We start from the raw sequence: 22,398 nt of genomic DNA, 5'->3' as shown, positions 1-22,398 counted from the left end.
TCGTTTTGGCTTTGGACAGAAGTTTATCCACTGGATCGAAATTCTCTATTCACTCCCTATGGCAGCAGTTCGCACCAATAATAATATTTCCAAATTTTTTCAGCTCCAACGCGGCACTAGACATGGTTGCCCTCTGTCCTCCCTTCTTTTCGCTTTAACAATAGAACCTCTGGCCATAGCCCTTCGTTGTAGTAGTGACATAAAGGGAGTGGTAAGAGGTGGCATTGAAAACAGAGTGTCACTATATGCTGATGATATGCTTTTGTATCTAAACGACCCAGCTGTAACTTTACCAAAGCACTGGATCTGCTTAAATTGTATGGAAAATTATCAGGTTATAAAATAAACTTGCAGAAAAGTGAACTCATGCCAGATGGTTCTACTTGTCAGCTGGCTTTGCTCCACTCACTATCTCTCCCAATTAGAATAAGTCAGTATAGAATTAAATATTTAGGTATATGGGTGACTCAGAGGTTTAAAGACCTGTATCAAGCAAACTTTCTTCCGCTTTTGAATACCTTAACAAAAGACCTGGATCGTTGGAATCTGATACCACTTTCTTTAGGAGGTAGAATAAATGTTGTGAAAATGAATGTTATGCCACATTTTTTGTTTCTTTTCCAATGTATTCCCTTTTTTCTAACAAAATATTTTTTTTCCTCAATTAATAAGCTCATATCTACTTTTATTTGGAACAAAAAGACCCCCAGAATAAAAAAAGAAACATTACAACATCACCGTTTGCACAGTGGACTGTCCTTACCCAATTTTCAGTATTACTACTGGGCTGCTAATACAAAAAATGTATTGCACTGGATTAATTTACCTCAGGGTGACTGCGGTCCAAAGTGGTTACAACTCGAACATGCTTCATGTTCACTTGTCTCTCTAAATGCATTAGCATGTTCAAAATTACCTCCTCCAGAACCTTTGTCCTTATACAGTAATAACCCAGTGGTGAGACATACATTAAAAATATGGAACCAGTTTCGTCGTGCATTTTCCCTGACAGATATGTTAAAAGACACCCCATTAGTAAGGAATAATATGTTCAAACCCTCGCTAACAGATAAAGCTTTTAAACTCTGGGTCGATAACGGAGTAAAGAGGGCTAAAGATTTGTATTTTAATGGTACTTTTGTGACTTTTGAATACTTAGTAACACAGTACGGTAATCCTCGCTCACATTTTTTTTAGATATCTCCAGCTCCGTAGTTTTATTTCAAGTAATTTCAAATGTTTCCCATCACTTCCAGTAGAATCTCAATCAGATAAAATCTTCAGGATGCCCCCCTGGCTCAAAGAAACTACTGGCAAAGTGTACTCATTAATTAGCTCAGATAATTTAAAACCCTTAGACATACTGAAATCTAAGTGGGAAGAGGAACTAAATATAGCAATGTCTGATGACGAGTGGCAAGGTGCGCTTAATGTTATACACCTATCCTCAATTTGTCAAAGACATAGGGTTATTCAATTTAAAGTAGTCCATCGCCTACATTGGTCTAAGGTCAAACTTGCTCAAATACAACATAATTTGGATGATACATGCGACCGTCGTTCAGAGTCTGGCACTCTAACTCATGTTCTGGAGTTGCTCAAAGCTGGCCGAATTTTGGAAGTCAATCTTTAAGTTCTTCTCACTTGTGTTAAAAACTCACATTGAACCATCTGCTGTCACAATAATCTTTGGGGTGACATCACCCAAACTGAGACTAAATGCTGGGAGTAAAGCAATGACTGCGTTTGCAACTCTGTTGGCAAGACGATTAATTCTTACAAAATGGAAGGATAAATCTCCGCCCACATTTAAACATTGGGTTGCCGATCTCATGTATCATCTGACCTTGGAGCACATACGTTACTCTTTCATCAAATCAAATCAATTTTATTTATATAGCGCCAAATCACAACAACAGTTGCCCCAAGGCGCTTTATATTGCAAGGCAAAAGCCATACAATAATTACAGAAAAACCCCAACGGTCAAAACGACCCCCTGTGAGCAAGCACTTGGCGACAGTGGGAAGGAAAAACTCCCTTTACAGGGCAACTCAAAAAAATTTAGGACTATTTGGCAACCAGTTCTGAGGACAGTTGGAGAAATGGACTCTGTTTTGATTGTCTGATGGTTGGGATGTGTCAGTTGTTGTAATCAGAGTCTTTTCTGTGTTGTTGTCAAGAAGAAGGATGTCTCATTGAATCTTTGAAACAACCAGGACTGTAATGTTGATTTTTATTTATTTATTTTAATTTTTCACCCTGTCTCTGTCTGTTTGCTTATCTGTTTTCAAAATTATTTAGTGTATTTATTTATTTATTTTTTCTTTGGTTTGTCTGCTGTCTTATTGCAGATCAATATATTTTTGTTTGTTTGTTTGTAAATCACTGGTGCAGTGGGGAGGGGGGTTGTTCTTTTGTTCTTCTGTTTTTGCTCATTATAAGAAAAACACAACAAAAAGAATTTAAAAAAAAAATCCAGGAAATCACATTGTAGGATTTTAAAAGAATTTATTTGTAAATTATGGTGGAAAATAAGTATTTGGTCACCCACAAACAAGCAAGATTTCTGGCTCTCACAAACCTGTAACTTCTTCTTTAAGAAGCTCTTCTGTCCTCTACCTGTTACCCGTATTAATGGCATCTGTTGGGACTTGTTATCTGTATAAAAGACACCTGTCCACAGCCTCAAACAGTCAGACTCCAAACTCAACCACGGCCAAGACCAAAGAGCTGTAGTCAAGCAGGTTGGTGTGAATAAATCAACTGTGGGAGCAACTGTAAGAAAATGGAAGACATACAAGACCATTGATAATCTCCCTCGATCTGGATGTCATCCCGTGGGGTCAAAATGATCATGAGACTGGTGAACAAAAATCCCAGAACTACACGGGACTCAAATCCTACAGTGCCAGGTGTGTCCCCCTGCTTAAGCCAGTACATGTCCAGGCCCGCCTGAAGTTTGCCAGAGAGCATATGAATGATCAAGAAGAGGATTGGAAGAATATCATGTGGTCAGATGAAACCAAAATAGAACGTTTTAGTAAAAATTCAACTCATCATGTTTGGAGGAAGAAGAATGTTGAGTTGCATCCCAAGAACACCATATCTACTGTAAAGCATGGGGGGTGGAAACATCATGCTTGGGGGCTGTTTTTATGCAATGGGGACAGGACGACTGATCTGTGTTAAGGGAATAATGAACGAGACCATGTATCATGAGATTTTAAGCCAAGATGCAACATGGCTGAGTCTTCCAGCATGACAATGATCCCAAGCACACCACTCGGGCAATGAAGGAGTGGCTCCTTAAAAAGCATTTCAAGGTCCTGGAGTGGTCAAGCCAGTCTCCAGACCTCAACCCTATAGAAAATTTGTTGAGGGAGTTGAAAGTCCAAGCAACAGCCCCAAAACATCACTGCTGGAGAGGAGATCTGCATGGAGAAATGGGCCAAAATACCAGCTACAGTGTGTGCAAACCTGGTGAAGACTTAAAGGAAACGTTTGACCTCTGTCATTGCCAACAAAAATTATGTTACAAAGTATTAAGTTGAACTTTCCACCATAATTTACAAATAAATTCTTTAAAAATCCTACACTGTGATTTCATGGATTTTTTTTCTCATTTTGTCTCTCATAGTTGAAATGTAGCTATGATGAAAATTACAGACCTCTCTCATCTTTCTAAGTACGAGAACCTGCACAATCAGGGACTGACTAAATACTTTTTTACCCCACTGTAAAATAAAGCTAAAACTGCACTGGATCACAACCAGACTCACCTCTATTACACAAACTTGAGGTTCAACATCGTCGTCATCAACAGGTACTTTGGCCTGTTTCATAACCCATTCCTGAATGGCATCTGTAATGTGTGGGACCACTGGAATGGGAGAAAGAGAGAAAGAGAGACTGAAGACTTAAGATTACAACCTCAATTCCAATGAAGTTGGAACGTTGTGTAAAATGTAAATAAAAACAGAATACAATGATTTGCAAATATCTTCAACCACAAAGACAAGATATTTAATGTTCAAACTGATAATCTTTAGTTTTTGTGCAAATATTTGCTCATTTTGAAATGGATACCTGCAACATGTTTCAAAAAAGCTGGGACAGTGGTATGTTTACCACTGTGTTACATCACCTTTCCTTCTAACAACACTCAATAAGCGTTTGGGAACTGAGGACACTCATGATTGGATATAAAAGGAACATCCCCAAAAGGCTCAGCTGCAAGCAAAGATGGGGCGAGGATCACCACTTTGTGAACAACTGCATGAAACAAATAGTCCAACAGTTTAAGAACAATGTTTCTCAACGTTCAATTGCAAGGAATTTACGGATTCCATCATCTACAGTCCATAATATAATCAGAAGATTCTGAGAATCTGGAGAACTTTCTACACATAAGCAGCAAGGCCAAAAACCAACACTGAATGCCCATGACCTTTGATCCCTCAGGTGGCACTGCATTAAAAAACAACATTATTGCAGCTCAGGAACACTTCAGAAATCCACTGTCAGTTAACACAGTTCGTCACTACATCTACAAGTGCAAGTTAAAACTCTACCATGCAAAGTGAAAGCCATACATCAACAACATCCAGAAACGCCACCTCCTTCTCTGGGTCAGAGCTCAATTGAAATGGACAGTCGCAAAGTGGAAAAGTGTGCTGTGGTCTGATGAGTCCACATTTCAAATTGTTTTTGGAAATCATGGACGTCGTGTCCTCCAGACAAAAGAGGAAAAAGACCATCCAGATTATCAGCGCAAAGTTCAAAAGCCAGCATCTGTGATGGTATGGGGGTGTTAGTGCCCATGGCATGGGCAACTTACACATCTGTGATGGCACCATCAATGCTGAAAGGTACATCCAGGTTTTGGAGCAACACATGCTGCACACCACTGTTCCAGCTTTTTTTTTTAAACCTGTTGCAGGCATCCATTTCAAAATGAGCAAATATTTGCACAAAAACAATAAAGTTTATCAGTTTGAACATTAAATATCTTGTCTTTGTGGTGTATTCAATTGAATATAGGTTGAAGAGGATTTACAAATCACTGTATTGTTTTTATTTACATTTAACACAAGTCCCAACTTCATTGGAATCGGGGTTGTACATTTAAGTTTTTTGCCAATAATTTCAAACATATAACACTTTGGTGAGGAAAAAGAAAAGCAAAAAACTGCAGACTAACTGGTTGTTCTCATGTTTATCTCTGCTGTGCAACAGGTTATTGGATCCGTCCCTATTTAGCAATCCAAAACTTATCATTGTCATCAGTGTAAATGTTATGCAAATCCCTGATGATAAAGGTTGTATGACACAGCTATTCCTCAAACTGCACTCTTCCATAATCAAACAGCATGTTTACCCTGCACAGTCTTGCCCAGATAGTCGCCCATCCTCTCCTTGTTGATGACTGACTGGTAGATCTTGCCGGTTGTCAGGTTGTTGTCTCTGGTTAACCTAATGTCTAGGAAACGTTCATAATTTCCTAGATCCAAGTCCACCTCACCGCCGTCATCCAGCACAAACACCTCTCCTGGACAGAGTGGGCGTCACACATTTATAACATATCTGAAATATATAACTGATTCATCATCAATGTGTAAAATCTGTTCTGAGATGTGCTGGTGTATGTGTCATACCGTGCTCGTAGGGTGAAAATGTGCCTGCATCTATGTTGATATAAGGGTCGATCTTGATGGCAGTTACATGCAAGCCGCATGACTTAAGGATCGTGCCCACGCTGCTCGCAATGATCCCTTTCCCGATGCCTGAAATCACTCCTCCAGTTACCAGGATGTATTTCATCATCGTGCTCATGTACCTGCAGAAAGACAACTGTGAAAATTACACATATTCAGCTAAACATTCAGAAGCTAAGTCAGTCCTACACAGGCCCTGAGGCCCTTCAGTCCGATGTCCATGGATCATTCCGTGTCAACTCAATCAATGGCCCATGCTTTTGCGTCTCAGATTTTGTTCATAGTCACACTAAATGGACACACACGTCCTGATAGCAGATGTCAAATATTTCTGTCCTGGCACAAATACAGTTTGAGATATGAGTATTTTTGTGAAAAGGTTAGGACAAATTTTGAAAAAAATTTGTGGGTTCTCATTTAAAGCCAATTTACAAACATCTGTATCTGTGAGATATAGAGTAGGGATGTCCCGATCCAGATTTTTTTGGCCTCCAATCCGATCCCATAATTTAAATGATTAGTCTTGCCGATACCAATCCGATATCTATTTTGAAAGCATAAAAAAAAAACACAACCATTACTACTTCACAGTTTTTATTTTGCTTGTACATGACCAACAATATTGCTTGGCTTTTGTAATAAACAGCTTCTGAGTTATTTTGCTTGTATCAAGTACATCAGGGCCTGCACAAGTTCAAAACTTGGAAGAAATTAGTTTAAATTTTGGGAACATTTATTGTGTGGATCTCAAAACTAGAGCTACAATTTGCCAAAAGGTACATCTAAGATGCAAGCCAAGATTTGATGTTTTGGTACACTTGTTGTTGGGTCAGTGACTGAAGTGTCTTCCCTTGAACACTAGATGACACACCCACTCTGAATACATGAACTGTTTTCAGGAGGCATTTCCTCAATTTACTCATATTTGACGTCACTCTTGGTAAACTATCGTTCCCTGGCTGATGTGTTATTTAATGTGGCGCTTTTTGATGAGCTATAGGGTTTTATACCTTGAAAATGTTATTGGCAAGCCCTAGTATTTTACCAGTTTTGAGTGGTTTCTGATTTATTGACAGCAAGAATAAATGACAAAAAATAACTTGCATTGTAATATTTAATTGAAACATGCAAAAAAGTTTGATAAGCTATTAAAATAAATTTATCTTGATAAGTTTATAAATAATGCTGGATAGCATAAAAACAATATTTCATCATGGATATAGCATTGGATCTCAACTTACAAAATGACACAGTACCTTTTAATCCAGTGAAGAGGCCTGTGTCTCACAATTTAACACTGTGACACTGTCAATGTAAATTTACACACACTAGCTTAGTTTTTCTGTCATACTGACAGTTTTGCTTTTCCAACATTTTTAAGTGTGATTAAGTGTGATTTAAGTGTGTCCTTTAACAGAATAAATCTAAATAACAATAATAAAAAAATGTTTGAACAAGAGCTGCCTGAACTGATTTGTCACACCTGCTCTTTTAAAAATGAAATCAAAAAAAAAAAACACTTTTCTACAAATGATTGTGGGATCATTTGGAAACAGTAAACAGTCTGTACAGTTGCTCTTTTCATGTGAGAATCAATCAATCAATTCAATCAATTTTTTTATATAGCGCCAAATCACAACAAACAGTTGCCCCAAGGCACTTTATATTGTAAGGCAAGGCCATACAATAATCATGTAAAACCCCAACGGTCAAAACGACCCCCTGTGAGCAAGCACTTGGCTACAGTGGGAAGGAAAAACTCCCTTTTAACAGGAAGAAACCTCCAGCAGAACCAGGCTCAGGGAGGGGCAGTCTTCTGCTGGGACTGGTTGGGGCTGAGGGAGAGAACCAGGAAAAAGACATGCTGTGGAGGGGAGCAGAGATCGATCACTAATGATTAAATGCAGAGTGGTGCATACAGAGCAAAAAGAGAAAGAAACAGTGCATCATGGGAACCCCCCAGCAGTCTACGTCTACAGCAGCATAACTAAGGGATGGTTCAGGGTCACCTGATCCAGCCCTAACTATAAGCTTTAGCAAAAAGGAAAGTTTTAAGCCTAATCTTAAAAGTAGAGAGGGTGTCTGTCTCCCTGATCTGAATTGGGAGCTGGTTCCACAGGAGAGGAGCCTGAAAGCTGAAGGCTCTGCCTCCCATTCTACTCTTACAAACCATAGGAACTACAAGTAAGCCTGCAGTCTGAGAGCGAAGCGCTCTATTGGGGTGATATGGTACTACGAGGTCCCTAAGATAAGATGGGACCTGATTATTCAAAACCTTATAAGTAAGAAGAAGAATTTTAAATTCTATTCTAGAATTAACAGGAAGCCAATGAAGAGAGGCCAATATGGGTGAGATATGCTCTCTCCTTCTAGTCCCCGTCAGTACTCTAGCTGCAGCATTTTGAATTAACTGAAGGCTTTTTAGGGAACTTTTAGGACAACCTGATAATAATGAATTACAATAGTCCAGCCTAGAGGAAATAAATGCATGAATTAGTTTTTCAGCATCACTCTGAGACAAGACCTTTCTGATTTTAGAGATATTGCGTAAATGCAAAAAAGCATTCCTACATATTTGTTTAATATGCGCTTTGAATGACATATCCTGATCAAAAATGACTCCAAGATTTCTCACAGTATTACTAGAGGTCAGGGTAATGCCATCCAGAGTAAGGATCTGGTTAGACACCATGTTTCCAAGATTTGTGGGGCCAAGTACAATAACTTCAGTTTTATCTGAGTTTAAAAGCAGGAAATTAGAGGTCATCCATGTCTTTATGTCTGTAAGACAATCCTGCAGTTTAGCTAATTGGTGTGTGTCCTCTGGCTTCATGGATAGATAAAGCTGGGTATCATCTGCGTAACAATGAAAATTTAAGCAATACCGTCTAATAATACTGCCTAAGGGAAGCATGTATAAAGTGAATAAAATTGGTCCTAGCACAGAACCTTGTGGAACTCCATAATTAACTATTAATCTATTAGACAAATATGATTCAAACCACCGCAGCGCAGTGCCTTTAATACCTATGGCATGCTCTAATCTCTGTAATAAAATTTTATGGGCAACAGTATCAAAAGCAGCACTGAGGTCTAACAGAACAAGCACAGAGATGAGTCCACTGTCCGAGGCCATAAGAAGATCATTTGTTTCTGTACTATGATGAATTCTAAAACCTGACTGAAACTCTTCAAATAGACCATTCCTCTGCAGATGATCAGTTAGCTGTTTTACAACTACCCTTTCAAGAATTTTTGAGAGAAAAGGAAGGTTGGAGATTGGCCTATAATTAGCTAAGATAGCTGGGTCAAGTGATGGCTTTTTAAGTAATGGTTTAATTACTGCCACCTTAAAAGCCTGTGGTACATAGCCAACTAACAAAGATAGATTGATCATATTTAAGATCGAAGCATTAAATAATGGTAGGGCTTCCTTGAGCAGCCTGGTAGGAATGGGGTCTAATAAACATGTTGATGGTTTGGATGAAGTAACTAATGAAAATAACTCAGACAGAACAATCGGAGAGAAAGAGTCTAACCAAATACCGGCATCACTGAAAGCAGCCAAAGATAACGATACGTCTTTGGGATGGTTATGAGTAATTTTTTCTCTAATAGTTAAAATTTTGTTAGCAAAGAAAGTCATGAAGTCATTACTAGTTAAAGTTAATGGAATACTCAGCTCAATAGAGCTCTGACTCTTTGTCAGCCTGGCTACAGTGCTGAAAAGAAACCTGGGGTTGTTCTTATTTTCTTCAATTAGTGATGAGTAGAAAGATGTCCTAGCTTTACGGAGGGCTTTTTTATAGAGCAACAGACTCTTTTTCCAGGCTAAGTGAAGATCTTCTAAATTAGTGAGACGCCATTTCCTCTCCAACTTACGGGTTATCTGCTTTAAGCTACGAGTTTGTGAGTTATACCACGGAGTCAGGCACTTCTGATTTAAAGCTCTCTTTTTTAGAGAGCTTTAAATCACAAACTCCTCCTCTCTCCCTCGCCCCTCCTCCTCTCCTCTCCCCCTAGCCCCTCCTCCTCTCCCCTCTCCTTCGCTCCTCCTCCTCTCCTCTCTCCCTCGCCCCTCCTCCTCTTTCCCTCACCCCTCCTCCTCTCCCCTCCTCCTCTTTCTTGCCCCTCCTCCTCTCTCCCTCGCCCCTCCTCCTTCCCTCACCCCTCCTCCTCTGCTCTTTCCCTCACCCCTCCCCTCGCTCAGACTGTTTTCCCTCCTTCAACCAAACATAGGAGCTTTTTGAGAACATGAAGCCTTTCAACTATAATAAATTGTAACTTTCTGAAAGCACAGCAGCTACAGATGCAGAATTATTGGATTTTTTAATGAAAATATTTTAATTGAGTTTTTTTTTTCTGGACGCTGTTCAGAGTGCTCAAGCTGATCAGAGAACAAGCAACTGATGGCACAGTGACACTGAAAACAGATGCTGATGTTTTGCAGCCTCACTGAACTGTTTGTCAGCGTCTCTGTGCTAGCTTCATCACACATCTCACATCAACAGTGAGAGACACACTTTAGCTCAGAACACCCCATCCCCCACACTCAGCCCTCTGCAGCAATGAAGCAGCGGTGCACACACTTCACACAGACGTTTTCCTGGATCGAAAAACTCTGGGGGCATTAGTGCGGTGGTTTTTGTGTTGCGTTTCGGTTTACAGCATCCATGTGATGATGCTTTACGGGATGATGCTGAAAAGTAATGTGAATCGACTCAATACCGTTCCCAAACAGATTCTCACAAAACAGCCGTATCGGCGTCCGATACTGATACTGAGTATCGGCTCGGGACATCCCTAATACAGAGGATTCTAAGTTGTCTTAAAATGAGAAGCCACAAATTTTCTAAAAAGTTTGTCCTAACCTTTGTTCACAAAAACAGTCTTATCTCTAAAAGTATTTGTGCCTGGACAGAAATATTTGGCATCTGCTATCAGGACATATGTGGGTCGATTTGACCCACACATGACCCTCATCCCCATTCAAGGCCAGTGGAAGGGATTCAGATCTGGATTCTGGATCAAGATTCACTGTATATAGGCTTTGAAGGATTATGTCAAAACCACTTCACAGATTCTCATCAGATTTTCACCAAAGATAGATACAGTTATACGCATAAAGTTTGGGCACCCCTGATAATTTTCATGATTTTCCTTTATAAATCATTGGTTGTCTGGGTCAGAAATTTCAGTTAAATTTATCACATAGCAGATGAACACACTGATATTTGAGAAGTGAAATGAAATTTCTAGCATTTACAGAAAGTGTGCAATAATTCTTTAAATAAAATAGGGCAGGTGCATAAATTTGGGCAACCTTGTCATTTAATTGATTTGAATACATCTTCCACTATTTACTGGAACACAAAATTGGTTTGGTAAGCTCAATGACCCTTGACCTCCTTACACAGGTGAATCCAATCATGAGAAAGGGTATTTAAGGTGGCCATTTGCAAATGTTTCTCCTCTTTACATCTCTTCTAATGAGTGGCAACATGGGAGCCTCTAAACAACTCTCAAATGACCTGAAAACAAAGATTGTTCAACATCATGGTTTAGGGGAAGGATACAAAAAGCTATCTCAGAGATTTCAGCTGTCAGTTTCCACTGTGTGAGGAACATAGGGAGGAAATGGAAGACCGCAGGCACAGTACTAGTTAAGGCCCGAAGTGGCAGGCCAAGAAAAATCTCAGATAATCTGAAGTGAAGGATGGTGAGAACAGTTATAGTCAACCCACAGACCTGCTCCAAAGACCTACAACATGATCTTGCGGCAGATAGTGTCTCTGTGCATCGTTCAACTATACAGCGCACTTTGCACAAGGAGATGCTGTAATGCAGAAGCAGCCTTTTCTGTATACACACCACAAACAGAGTCACTTGAGGTATGCTAAAGCACATTTGGACAAGCCAGCTTCATTTTTGAATAAGGTGCTGTGGACTGATGAAACTAAAATTGAGTTATTTGGACACACTTTCTGTAAATCCTATATTCTGTATATTATGTAATCATATATATATATATATATATATATATATATATATATATATATATATATATATATATATATAAAAACTTCATTTCACTTCTCAAATATCACTGTGTTTGTCTGCTATATGATATATTTAACTGAAATTGCTGACCCAAACCACCAATGATTTATAAAGGAAATTCATGGAAATTATCACGGGTACCCAAACGTTTGCATACAACTGTATGAGGGGGTGAAAGACTCCACTGAATTTTGGAGGTGATCCGGATTTTGGATCAAGATTTCACTTTATACAGCCTTTGAATGATTATTTCAAACCTACTTCACAGATTCTCACCAAATTTGCACCACAGATAGGTATTAGGGCATGGAAGATTCCATTAAATTTTGGAGGTGATCCAGATCCAGATTGTGGATCAAGATTTCCACTTATATACGCTTTGAAGGATTACTTCAAAATAGGGCTGCAGCTATCGATTATTTTAGTAATCGAGTATTCTATCGATTATTCTGGAGATTAATCGAGTAATCGGATAAAAAGTAATCGGATGAAAAGTACTTTTGCGTTTTAAAACATTAACAGTCCAGGGCTCTCCCTAAGTAATGGCACAATGTCACTGCGTCATCACGGAGATTGTCAAATTTAGTGTACCCCTTTGTTTTCCTGGGTAATTATTTATTTTTTTCACATCTTTACAAGTTTTGGATCTTTCCTGGTGTCAGGAGCTCAGCCAAAGTTGGGCCAAAGTCTTGACATTTTGCTGAAAAGGTGATGGGTTAACCATTTTTATTCATTTATTTATTTACTAAGGTGGTGGACTGGGTCCCTGCATGAATTTCTTTTTAACACTCTCTCTACGATTCAGCCAATGCATTTCATTTTCAGCTGGAGGTTGAACATGCAGCCTTGCAGTCACTGTTTTTTTTTATTATTATTATTTTATTTGAGTTCCTGTGTTTGTGAAGCATTGTGTGTTGCCAAAAAAAAGCGAAAATTAAAAAGCAAAACACTCATTGTGAGTCACACAGAAGAAAGAGTGGACTTCTTCCAGAGACTGTCTGTGGCTGGGACGGAGCTGTGTGAGGGCAGTGCTGAGCCGCTCACACCGGGCAGAGAGAGGCAGCAGCTGGCCGCTGAGCGTGGAGCAGCCAGTGGACGAAACTGTGTTTACAAAAAAAACAAAAAAACAAACACACTGCTATGCTTTAAATGCACAGTAAGCTATTTCAGATGATCAGCGTGACAACATTACAGCACCACACACAAGCCTGGCATATGTACTACAACGTTAAACAAAGCTTCGAGGCACAGAATTTGCCTCGAACATTTTTTGTAATCAAATTATTCGAATTACTCGACTAATCGTTTCAGCCCTACTTCAAAACTACTTCATGGATTCTCACAAAACTTGCACCAGAGATGGATATTAAAGCATGGAAGATCCGCATCAGAAATCTCAGATTGTTTGTACAGCAACTTTCAAGATAAAATGACAAAGTGCTTTACATTAATTTAAGAAACACAGAAAAACAGTAATAACATAACACTAGTTAAAAGTAAGCCTGTACAAATGGGTCTTGAGCTTCTCCTGTGCAATGCAATGCATTCCACAGTTTGGGAGCCACAACCTCAAATGCACAGTCTCCTTTTGTCTTCAGCCTTGACCTTGGTACAACCAACAGGTTCTGGTCCGAGGACCTCAGAGACCTGCTTGTCACATAAAAGTGCAAGAGTTCACTGATGTACAGTGGCATTTGACCGGGCAATACTCTGATAGTCATCACCAATATTTTAAATTTCAGCCTGAACCGAACTGGGAGCCAACGCAAAAGGGACAGAATAGGTGTTACATGAGACCACTTAGAAGAACTTGTAAGGAGCCTTGCAGCTGCATTCTGGACCATTTGTAGGCGGTCCAGCTAAGACTTACTGAGGCTAGGGAACAGTGATTACAGTAGAGAAATGATCACAAACAACGGCCGCTCTGAAGGACCGATAAGGGAATCGTTGGGCAAAAAGGCTACTGATATCGGTGGATCAAATCATTTCTTAACGATACCCTAAAAGAACCGGTTTTCAATAACAACCCTACTCACGCAGGGCTCGAAATAGTACATGCATGTGCTAATTTGTGCACGTACTATTCGAGCCATGCACATAATTTTATACTCCACTAGCACTGGTGCAAGTAACTTTATCCAAGTTTTATCAACTATAAGCACCAGTAGAATGAACCAATAAAGGAATAAATAAGGAAAAAAAAAATTTCCGGTGTGTTGTCTTCATCTTCCCTGCATTTTATGACTCGCGAGAGTCATAAAACGCAGGGAACACAGAGCGAGTTGCTGTGCTGTATTTGTTGTGTTCACGCACGCACATGTAAACAAAGAAAAGAAAAAAACTGGCTGGCTGCAGTTCCTCTCACTCTCTCCCCCTCAAACTCTGTCATCATTGTGTTATAAACCAGTCATCATTTGTTTTATTATACATCTGTGTAGTTAATAAAATAATCTTCACGGAAGATTCGTTAGTGTGCGCACGTGGAAAAAAAAAAAAAAAAAAAAAAAAAAAAAACTGTGCCGCTGCTCTCCCCACAAACTCTCCCCAGAGAGGAAAAGTCTGACACATCAAAGGAGGAATTTTAAGGTTGATATAAGACTGACTTTTGGTTGTGCAAGTAGGGCTGCTCGATTATGGAAAAAAAAAATCAGTATCACGATTATTTAGGTAAATACTGAAATCACGCTTATTCAAACGATCCATCGCTTTCGAACAGCAGCTCAGAAGCTTCATTTTCAGACGGCGCAGGTTCATTTCCCTCTGTCTGTCAGTCAATGGGATGTTCCTGTTTTGCAAATAAGGACGTCACACACTGGAAAATGCAGAAGATTGCCGAGCGAGACGTTTTCCGGAAAAGCACCTGCTTATGCTCACAGTGAGAGGAATAAAGCACATCAGAGATCACTAATTATTAGCACATGTGCGCAAAGACACTTACAATCATGAGTACTTTTATGTTGTCTTACTAACTGGGACGTTAAAAAAAGTCAGACATGTCCTTTAAGACATGCCAGTTTAAAATGGTTTCCGCTGAAACCCCATCCTCCGAATGGTTTGTGCTGACACTCCCACACTCCTCAGGGGGATTAGTCTCTTCCCACAGCGGCGATTCTAACGGGAAAATTGTGTTTTGTTTTCAGCTGCAATCACTGATGCAGTCGCAATAAGTGCAGGTTTTATCAGTTCCCAGTGTAGAAGGGAAGACGAGGCAAATGAGAGACGTTGTGTCGTTAGCCTACACAGCTAACCAGAGTAGCTGTATTCTCTTGCCTGCACGTTTGAGCTCCAGGTTATAAACAAACCACAACACATGTCCACTTTCCACTGCCTCGTCACTTTTTCTTTGCATTTTCATTTTGCGTGAAATTTGCCCAAAATTTAAAAGAAAGTGCTGTGTTTCTATCCCTGGAAGTGGTGAAATTACGACACATGCGTTATATGTCTCGTTTATCGCCGGCCCTCAAACGAGCCTGCGCGGCCCAATTAGTGTAAAATTTCACAGATGAGACGGTACTATATTACTAAACTCATTTCTCAAAAAAAAAAAAAAAAAAACTTAAAAATGGTTACATTTTACAAGTTGGAGAAAACAAAACAGAAAGCCACATCCCATCGCTATTTCAGCAAAATGTCAACACTTTGGCACAGTGGCATTGTGCCATTGCTTAGGGAGAGCCCTGGACTATTGATGTTTAAAAACGCAGAAGTACTTTTTATCCGATTACTCGATTAATCGCCAGAATAATCGATAGAATACTCAATTAGTAAAATAATCAATAGCTGCAGCCCTAGTTGTGATAGCGCCATGATAACATGACGTTGGTGCACGTTTTGGCATGGGTTTGGTCCAAACCTCCAGCCCTCCCACATGTGGTCCCTTTAAAGTCTGGGTTTTCAATTCATAGATTCACAGCAGCATTTAAAGATGTCACATTTTTTAAATGCAGTCCAAAAATAGACGCTCCAGTACAGACCCGCGGTTGTGCTGTGCGCCAGGCTGCTGTCCACCTGTAATGCACCAGACCAGCTAGAACCAAACCAAGGGCTCCTGGAGAGACACCTCTGTGCTCCTCGCTGGCTCCACAGCTCGCTGGCTTTATTTCTTCTGTGGTTTTAAAACATACACACCGGGATCCCACTTTTAACCTTGTGTTCATTTATTTCTGCAAAATCGCTCTTTAGCGCGCGGTGTCGTTCTGCCTAAATGCTCGTTTAGAGCGTGATGAGTCGCTGCGTCAGTGCGCACACACAGCGGAGCTCATGTGATCCATTAACAAGATATTAAATCAACCATAGACATATGTTTACAGCTAGGAACTGTTTTATCAAGCTATAAAAACATTAAAAATAGTTACCTTAAGCTGTTTCAAAATACATTCCACATGGCGCAGGAAAGAGGGGGAAAAAAAAGCATCCAGATGAAACAGACCTCTGTGATTTCAGAAGCGATTAGAGATGTTTCAGCATCCAGGGTTTGGCAGAAAATGATTAATCCGCTACAAAATAATTATTTTATATACAGTATTCAGCACACAGAGCAGGTGGAATTGTGTGCGCAAGAGGGCAGCCGCTCCAAAAATAGCCTTTCAGGTCCTGCGTAGCTGGCAGGAGCACGGATTATGGGCTTTTAGCAACCTCGTAAGCACCACGCACGAGACACTATGTATATAATGTACTGAAGTATACAGAATGGACACTGAATGGATCTCTGAAGGAATGGGTATGTAAACTTCCACAAGGTATTTAATTGCATGAAAATAAAAAAGAAAACCCTTCAATTTTTTTTATATGTTGTAGTTGACATATAGGGCTACATTTTTCATAATGGGGCCAAATCAATCAATCAATCAATCAGCTTTTTTTTTTTATATAGCGCCAAATCACAAGAGGTCAGGAGTGTCCCTCAGTCTCAATTTCAGGGTCAAAAGCTAGGTCAAAAGGCCATCCAACTCAGAAGTACCCAAATGCACAAAACAATGCCACTTTTAGATTCCTTATGTTCTCCCCATTACAGAAACGTCTTGTTTTTTTAAAATCGGACCACTGGTTGCTGAGTTACAGTAATCTGAATTTTGGCAGCCGCACCCTTTTTTGCAAAAAAGTGAAAAAATTAAATTGTGATATCTCGAAAACTACTGGTCCGATCAAGTTAAAATTTGACATTCTGGCTTTTCTGGCTATGAGTTACCGATATACCAAATTTCATAAAAATTGGAGGTGGGGTTTAACTCATTGGCTGATCTGAGATGGATGGACCCCTTCATAAAGACAGACAACATGAAATAATTCTTATTTTTCTGAGTTTAATGATGGCTTGCAAGCCAACACAAAGCATTACCACCACCAACTGTTTGGGAGTGGAACTGAATGAACGAATTCTGACGTTATCAAAAATAACCCGGAAACGTCCACCAGATGAGTAAAAACCCAATTTTCCGGTCATTTCAGGAAGACTTTCATCATTCTGATTTCAATTCTCAAGCTTGGCGCTACATCACTCTGACAAAGTGGCCAGTCCAAAGGCGAGAATTCATGCTTCCACGACTGGCCGCTCAGTGAAAACACGCCAGGTCTGTATGCTGTTCTATTGAAATTAGTCATTTTTTTATTGTCTCTAACATGCTTCTCACAACCAGCTAATAGCTCTCACTGCCTGGAACAATGAGATGTATACACCAAGCTGACCTGAAATTAACCGTTGTACATTAAATTGACTTTATTGACGAGTCTGACCCCTTTGAAAAGTGACCAAATTACATCTATTCGTACTGAGTTTGGCAATGTTTTCACCAGCAAAACCCGCCCCTCGAGGTTAAATGCCCGGATAACCAACCTTGAGAATGATCTATTTTGGTGAAAATTACAGATTACATGAAAAAATGCAATGACTATAATCAAGTACAATTACAGATTGTGATTACCCCATGTCCTGGGAGAAAAAAAAAACAAAAAAAAAAACGCTGGTGTGCCGTGGTGGCTACTATTTCGCTGTATTATGTTACAGAGGTATATATACACTGATTAATAACACAAAATTTTAATTTAATTAGCTTATAATGCGCCAAATCACAGCAAAAGCCGTCTCAAGGTGCCCCACATAAAACAAGTCAACATAAAACTGAATAAATAATTAAAAATGAATAAAAAAATTGAAATACATAATAAAAACAGAAGTAAAAGAATAAAACAAATAAAAATATAAACTATTCATAAGAAAGAGAATAAAAATAGGTTTTGAGTCTTGACTTAAAAATGTCCACAGACTCAGACTGCCTCACGGTCGCAAGAAGACTGTTCCACAGGGTGGGTGCACGATACCCACCCTGTAAAAATCATAAGCACAAAACTGTGCTTATATTTTTTTTATTAACTGTAAACAGTGATGTCTAAAATAAAAATAATCAGAACCACAGTGGGGTGTTTTTTCAGGTGTCCTGCGCACCCTGATGGCGATATTTTGGCCCCCTCATGCTTATTACGTCTTATTAAATATAACAATATGAATGCAGGAATGACAATCCAGCCCTTCTATACATGTGGAAGTAGGTAGACAACAGGTAGATGATTCAGATGATTATATAAGCAATGTTCTCGAAGGCAGAATTTACATTGTGAATCAGCTGCACCTGGTGGAAATAACTGCAAATGAGGTGTCAATGCGCAGCTTTCACATGGACTGAACAATTTACTGCTCCGATTATATGTACAATCATCTTTACACTTATATTTATTCCCCCCTTTTGACAGTTTTGTGTTATAAATCAGTATATATGGCATAGGAACGTAATACAGTGGTCCCTCGCTATATTGCAGTTCACCTTTTGCGGCCTCGCAGTTTTGCAGATTTTTTTTTAGTGCAATTTTGCATGCTTCTTCTGTTTTTACAGCGCATTGTGTTCTGCGTCCTCATCAGGCAGGCCGGTCAGCATCACTGCGATTGCTCTCACTGCCTCCGATGCGCTTACTGAGTCTGCAGGCTCGGTAGGCACCGCAGCGGGCCACTCACACCGCCCCACTGTCTGCTGTGCGGAGTTGCCGCCAAAATCTGGCAACAGGTCCAGAGACTACGCTCGCTGTTTTGACGCAGATCGCTCCAGCAGCCTGCAAGGATAGAATTCTTGCGGAAAAATCCGCAGCGCTGCATGGTCTCGGTAACCTCAGCCGCAGAGCTCCGTGACCACTGAGAGAAGTTTGTATCTTTTTAATGACTTGGATTCTTTGCGGGTCCTGCATTCGTCCCACAACGGTAACACCGGAGGCAGTGAGCAAAGAAACAGCACGCGCATTGTGTTCTGCGTGTGTCTGTTTATAAGAATCTTCTCGCCCACAAGAAAAAAGAGAGCCAACAACTACCCATAACTGTGTTCTTCACTCGGAAAAAGACACCTGCACCGAGGTTTGACTCAGTGGAAAAAGACGCAACAGTGGAGCGATGCCACGATGAAGAGGCGCGGTCAGAGGAACTGTGAAATACTGGTGAGTCACTATTAATAATTTATGTGTCCAACGTCATAGGTTGATCATTAAAATTAAATTTGTTAGTTCTAAAAGCCATCATAATTATTTATAGGAAAACATTTTATTTTTATTTCTCAAACAAATGTTTGGGTCTGAAAACATTTAGATCTTTGGTTTCATTCTATAATACTGGACTTATTTTTCTACTAAGGTTTTAACTTTGAGAGTGTTTACACAGGAGAGAAAAGTGAGAAAATGTTAATGCCTGTTTGAGAAAAGTGTATAAAGTGTGTAGTGAGGGGTTTTACAGCCATAAAACATCGATAATAATTGTAAAAAATAACGCTGACTACTTCGCGGATTTCACCTATCGCGGGCTATTGTTAGAACGTAACTCCCGTGATAAACGAGGGACCACTGTACAGCGAAATAGCAGCCACCACAGCACACCAGGTCTCCTGCTCATTCCTGCGATATTTTCGGCTCCTGTGCGTCCTGAGCCTTTCAGTCCAGCCAGAAAACAGTCACACTGTATGTTGTAACAAATTAGCTACAAGCCATTAAAACACCACCAACAAAGTTCCAATGACGAGAAGAAAAAAAAAAACAACTTTTAAAATAATTTATTACCGGTACTACTTTAAATTTATTTATTGTAGTACCACGTCAATTTTTTTTTCACATTTTCCATTTATACTCAAACATCACAGAATGAGCCAAGACAACGAGACGTGTCATTCTTTAACAGCGTTCAGATTTATTTTGTGTGCGAAAAAAAAAAAGTCAACAAAAGTTTTTTTCCTACTCATTCTCAAGAAAAGCGCGGCACGGTGGAAGCACTCGTTTACTCTCACAGAACGTCTCGCTCGGGTGCAGCATTTACAAAACCACCAGAGTAAGACGCGTTTTTGACCCGCCCGCCTCCGAGGTTTCTCAAATTTAACGAACCCAAAGAAATGCCGCCAGAACAAATTAGCTTTTGGCTAATATTTACATTGTTGACTAATATTGGACACAAAACAATGAGCGTCCGTACTGCTGACTTTGTGAATGAGAGACAATCAAAACACAAAGTGAACGAGGTTCACTTCAAGGTAAAATGTACTGATGTTATAAAGAATAAACAGGCTGTTCCTGCGTCAAGTCAGTCAACGTTTACCCACGTTGTCCGGAAGACAAAACGAATTTAATAGTTTACAGCGTAACAATTAAAACTCCCTGCCACAAACATACATACTATTGTTATGTTATTACACATTATATGGTTGCTTGGGAAACTTAATCATCTAGCACATGATACAGTTATAATAGACATAGCTACAGTATTTTTATTTCGTTAACCGGATGTAGTTTTTGGTTATCGAATCTAACTTGGAAGTTAGCAGTGGGGGTTAGCAGCTGGCTAACACGCGTCTCTGTAAACAACTATATATTTCTCAACTCACCCAGACAGTCTCGGAATGTGATGTTACTGTAATACAAACTCGTCAGGCAAGAACCAACTCTCGAGTTCTTCGGACAGAACTGATTCTGTTACTGTGCCACGTGCCGCCGCCGCTGCTCGCAGCAGAACATCATTCGCTGCTCACTTCAAGGACACCTCGGAAATTCCCACATCTGCTTCACTAAATTTTTATTTATTTATTTTTCTGCTTCTTCTTCTTCTTCTTCTTCGTCTTCTTCTTCTTCTTCTTCTTCTTCTTCTTCTTCTTCTTCTAATGGAGTTCCGGCAGGCTTGTACGCTGATGTGCGCAATGCTGCCCTCCTCTGTTATGATGCCGGAGAAAACGAATAATGGCCCTCCTGATTTCTTCAGAGTTCACATGATACGAAAAAAGGGACTTAAAGGAAAACGTGGTCAGTCCAAGATCAGTCAGTTCCACAAAAAGGCTCTGCCTTTCTCCGCTGTATTTGCTGCATGACAACAACACATGAATAACCGTTTCAAGGCTACCACACTCACACAATCCGTCAGCATGTTTACCCACCCTAAACAAGCACGCAGCAAGGCCACAGTGCCCCAGTCTCATTCTACTAAAGACAACCTCATCCCTACGACAAGATGCCTGGAGCTGCCTACTGACCTGAACTGACGGCTGACAAGAAAAATAAAGTCTCCCCCTGTGCTCCCCCTCCCATTCTTCCTGCCACTGATTTTGGAGATACCTGCTACATATACTATAACAGGGGTAGGCAACCTGTTCCAGAAAGAGCCATGAGGGTGCAGGTTTTCTTTGCAGCCACTGACTCCACCAGGTGATTTCACTGATTAACTGATTCCATCTGCTCAAAGTGATATTAATCAGTAAAATCACCTGGTGGAGTCAGTGGCTGCAAAGAAAACCTGCACCCTCATGGCTCTTTCTGGAACAGGTTGCCTACCCCTGTACTATAACATTCATGTTTCCCCAGTGCAAGGTGAAGGTCAATAGTGCCTCTGCAAAGTGATTTTTTTGCCCAATGCATCGGCTATCTCATTTCCTACAAAACCAGAATACCCAAACAAACAGGACACTAGAGTCCCTGTTCTCCATTTGTCAGAGACAGGACAAAATCTCAAACAGTAAGTCCGGACACGCCTCAGATGTCCTGTGTCTAAGGGCCAACAATGCAGCTGCAGAATCAGAGAGGATAATGGAGTGTGTGGGACGATGCTCTTCTATCCACCGCAATGCCCACAAGATCACAAGAAGCTCAGCAGAGAAAACAGAAAGGTTATCAGTCATGTCTGAGTGGTGTCCAAAAAATGAGGTGGGCTTCATAGATAATTGGCAAAGCTTCTGGGGAAAACCTGGTCTTGTTAGGAGAGACGGCATCCATCCCACGTTGGATGGAGCAGCTCTCATTTCTAGAAATCTGGCCAATTTTCTTAAATCCTCCAAACCGTGACTATCCAGGGTTGGGACCAGGAAGCAGAGTTGTAGTCTTACACACCTCTCTGCAGCTTCTCTCCCCCTGCCATCCCCTCATTACCCCATCCCCGTAGAGACGGTGCCTGCTCCCAGACCACCAATAACCAGCAAAAATCTATTTAAGCATAAAAATTCAAAAAGAAAAAATAATATAGCACCTTCAACTGCACCACAGACTAAAACAGTTAAATGTGGTCTATTAAACATTAGGTCTCTCTCTTCTAAGTCCCTGTTAGTAAATGATATAATAATT

General features: G+C 40.1%; 1 protein-coding gene across 3 annotated transcripts in view; it reads right to left on the bottom strand.

Annotated features, from left to right (window-relative positions):
* The window catches only part of ctps1a (CTP synthase 1a), a 38,799-nt gene extending 17,966 nt beyond the window's left edge, over positions 1–20,833 (bottom strand). Inside the window, exons 1-5 of one of the 3 annotated variants that reach the window (XM_034160961.1) lie at positions 20,680–20,826; positions 14,981–14,988; positions 5,656–5,834; positions 5,379–5,549; positions 3,781–3,881 (exon numbers count right to left, since the gene is read on the bottom strand). In XM_034160961.1, coding sequence (XP_034016852.1) covers positions 3,781–3,881; positions 5,379–5,549; positions 5,656–5,833 — 450 coding nt within the window. In that variant the 5' untranslated portion in view covers position 5,834; positions 14,981–14,988; positions 20,680–20,826. Of the gene's footprint in view, positions 1–3,780; positions 3,882–5,378; positions 5,550–5,655; positions 5,838–14,980; positions 14,989–20,674 lie in introns of all 3 variants that reach the window. The other 2 variants (XM_034160960.1, XM_034160959.1) reach the window with 2 other exon arrangements.
* Between the last annotated feature and the right edge of the window lie 1,565 nt (positions 20,834–22,398).

The sequence above is a fragment of the Thalassophryne amazonica genome, chromosome 20 (assembly GCF_902500255.1).
Source record: "Thalassophryne amazonica chromosome 20, fThaAma1.1, whole genome shotgun sequence".
NCBI classification, from domain to species: Eukaryota; Metazoa; Chordata; class Actinopteri; order Batrachoidiformes; family Batrachoididae; genus Thalassophryne; species Thalassophryne amazonica.
Note: the sequence above shows the minus strand (reverse complement) of the source record. Positions and strands in the feature narration are given on the sequence as shown.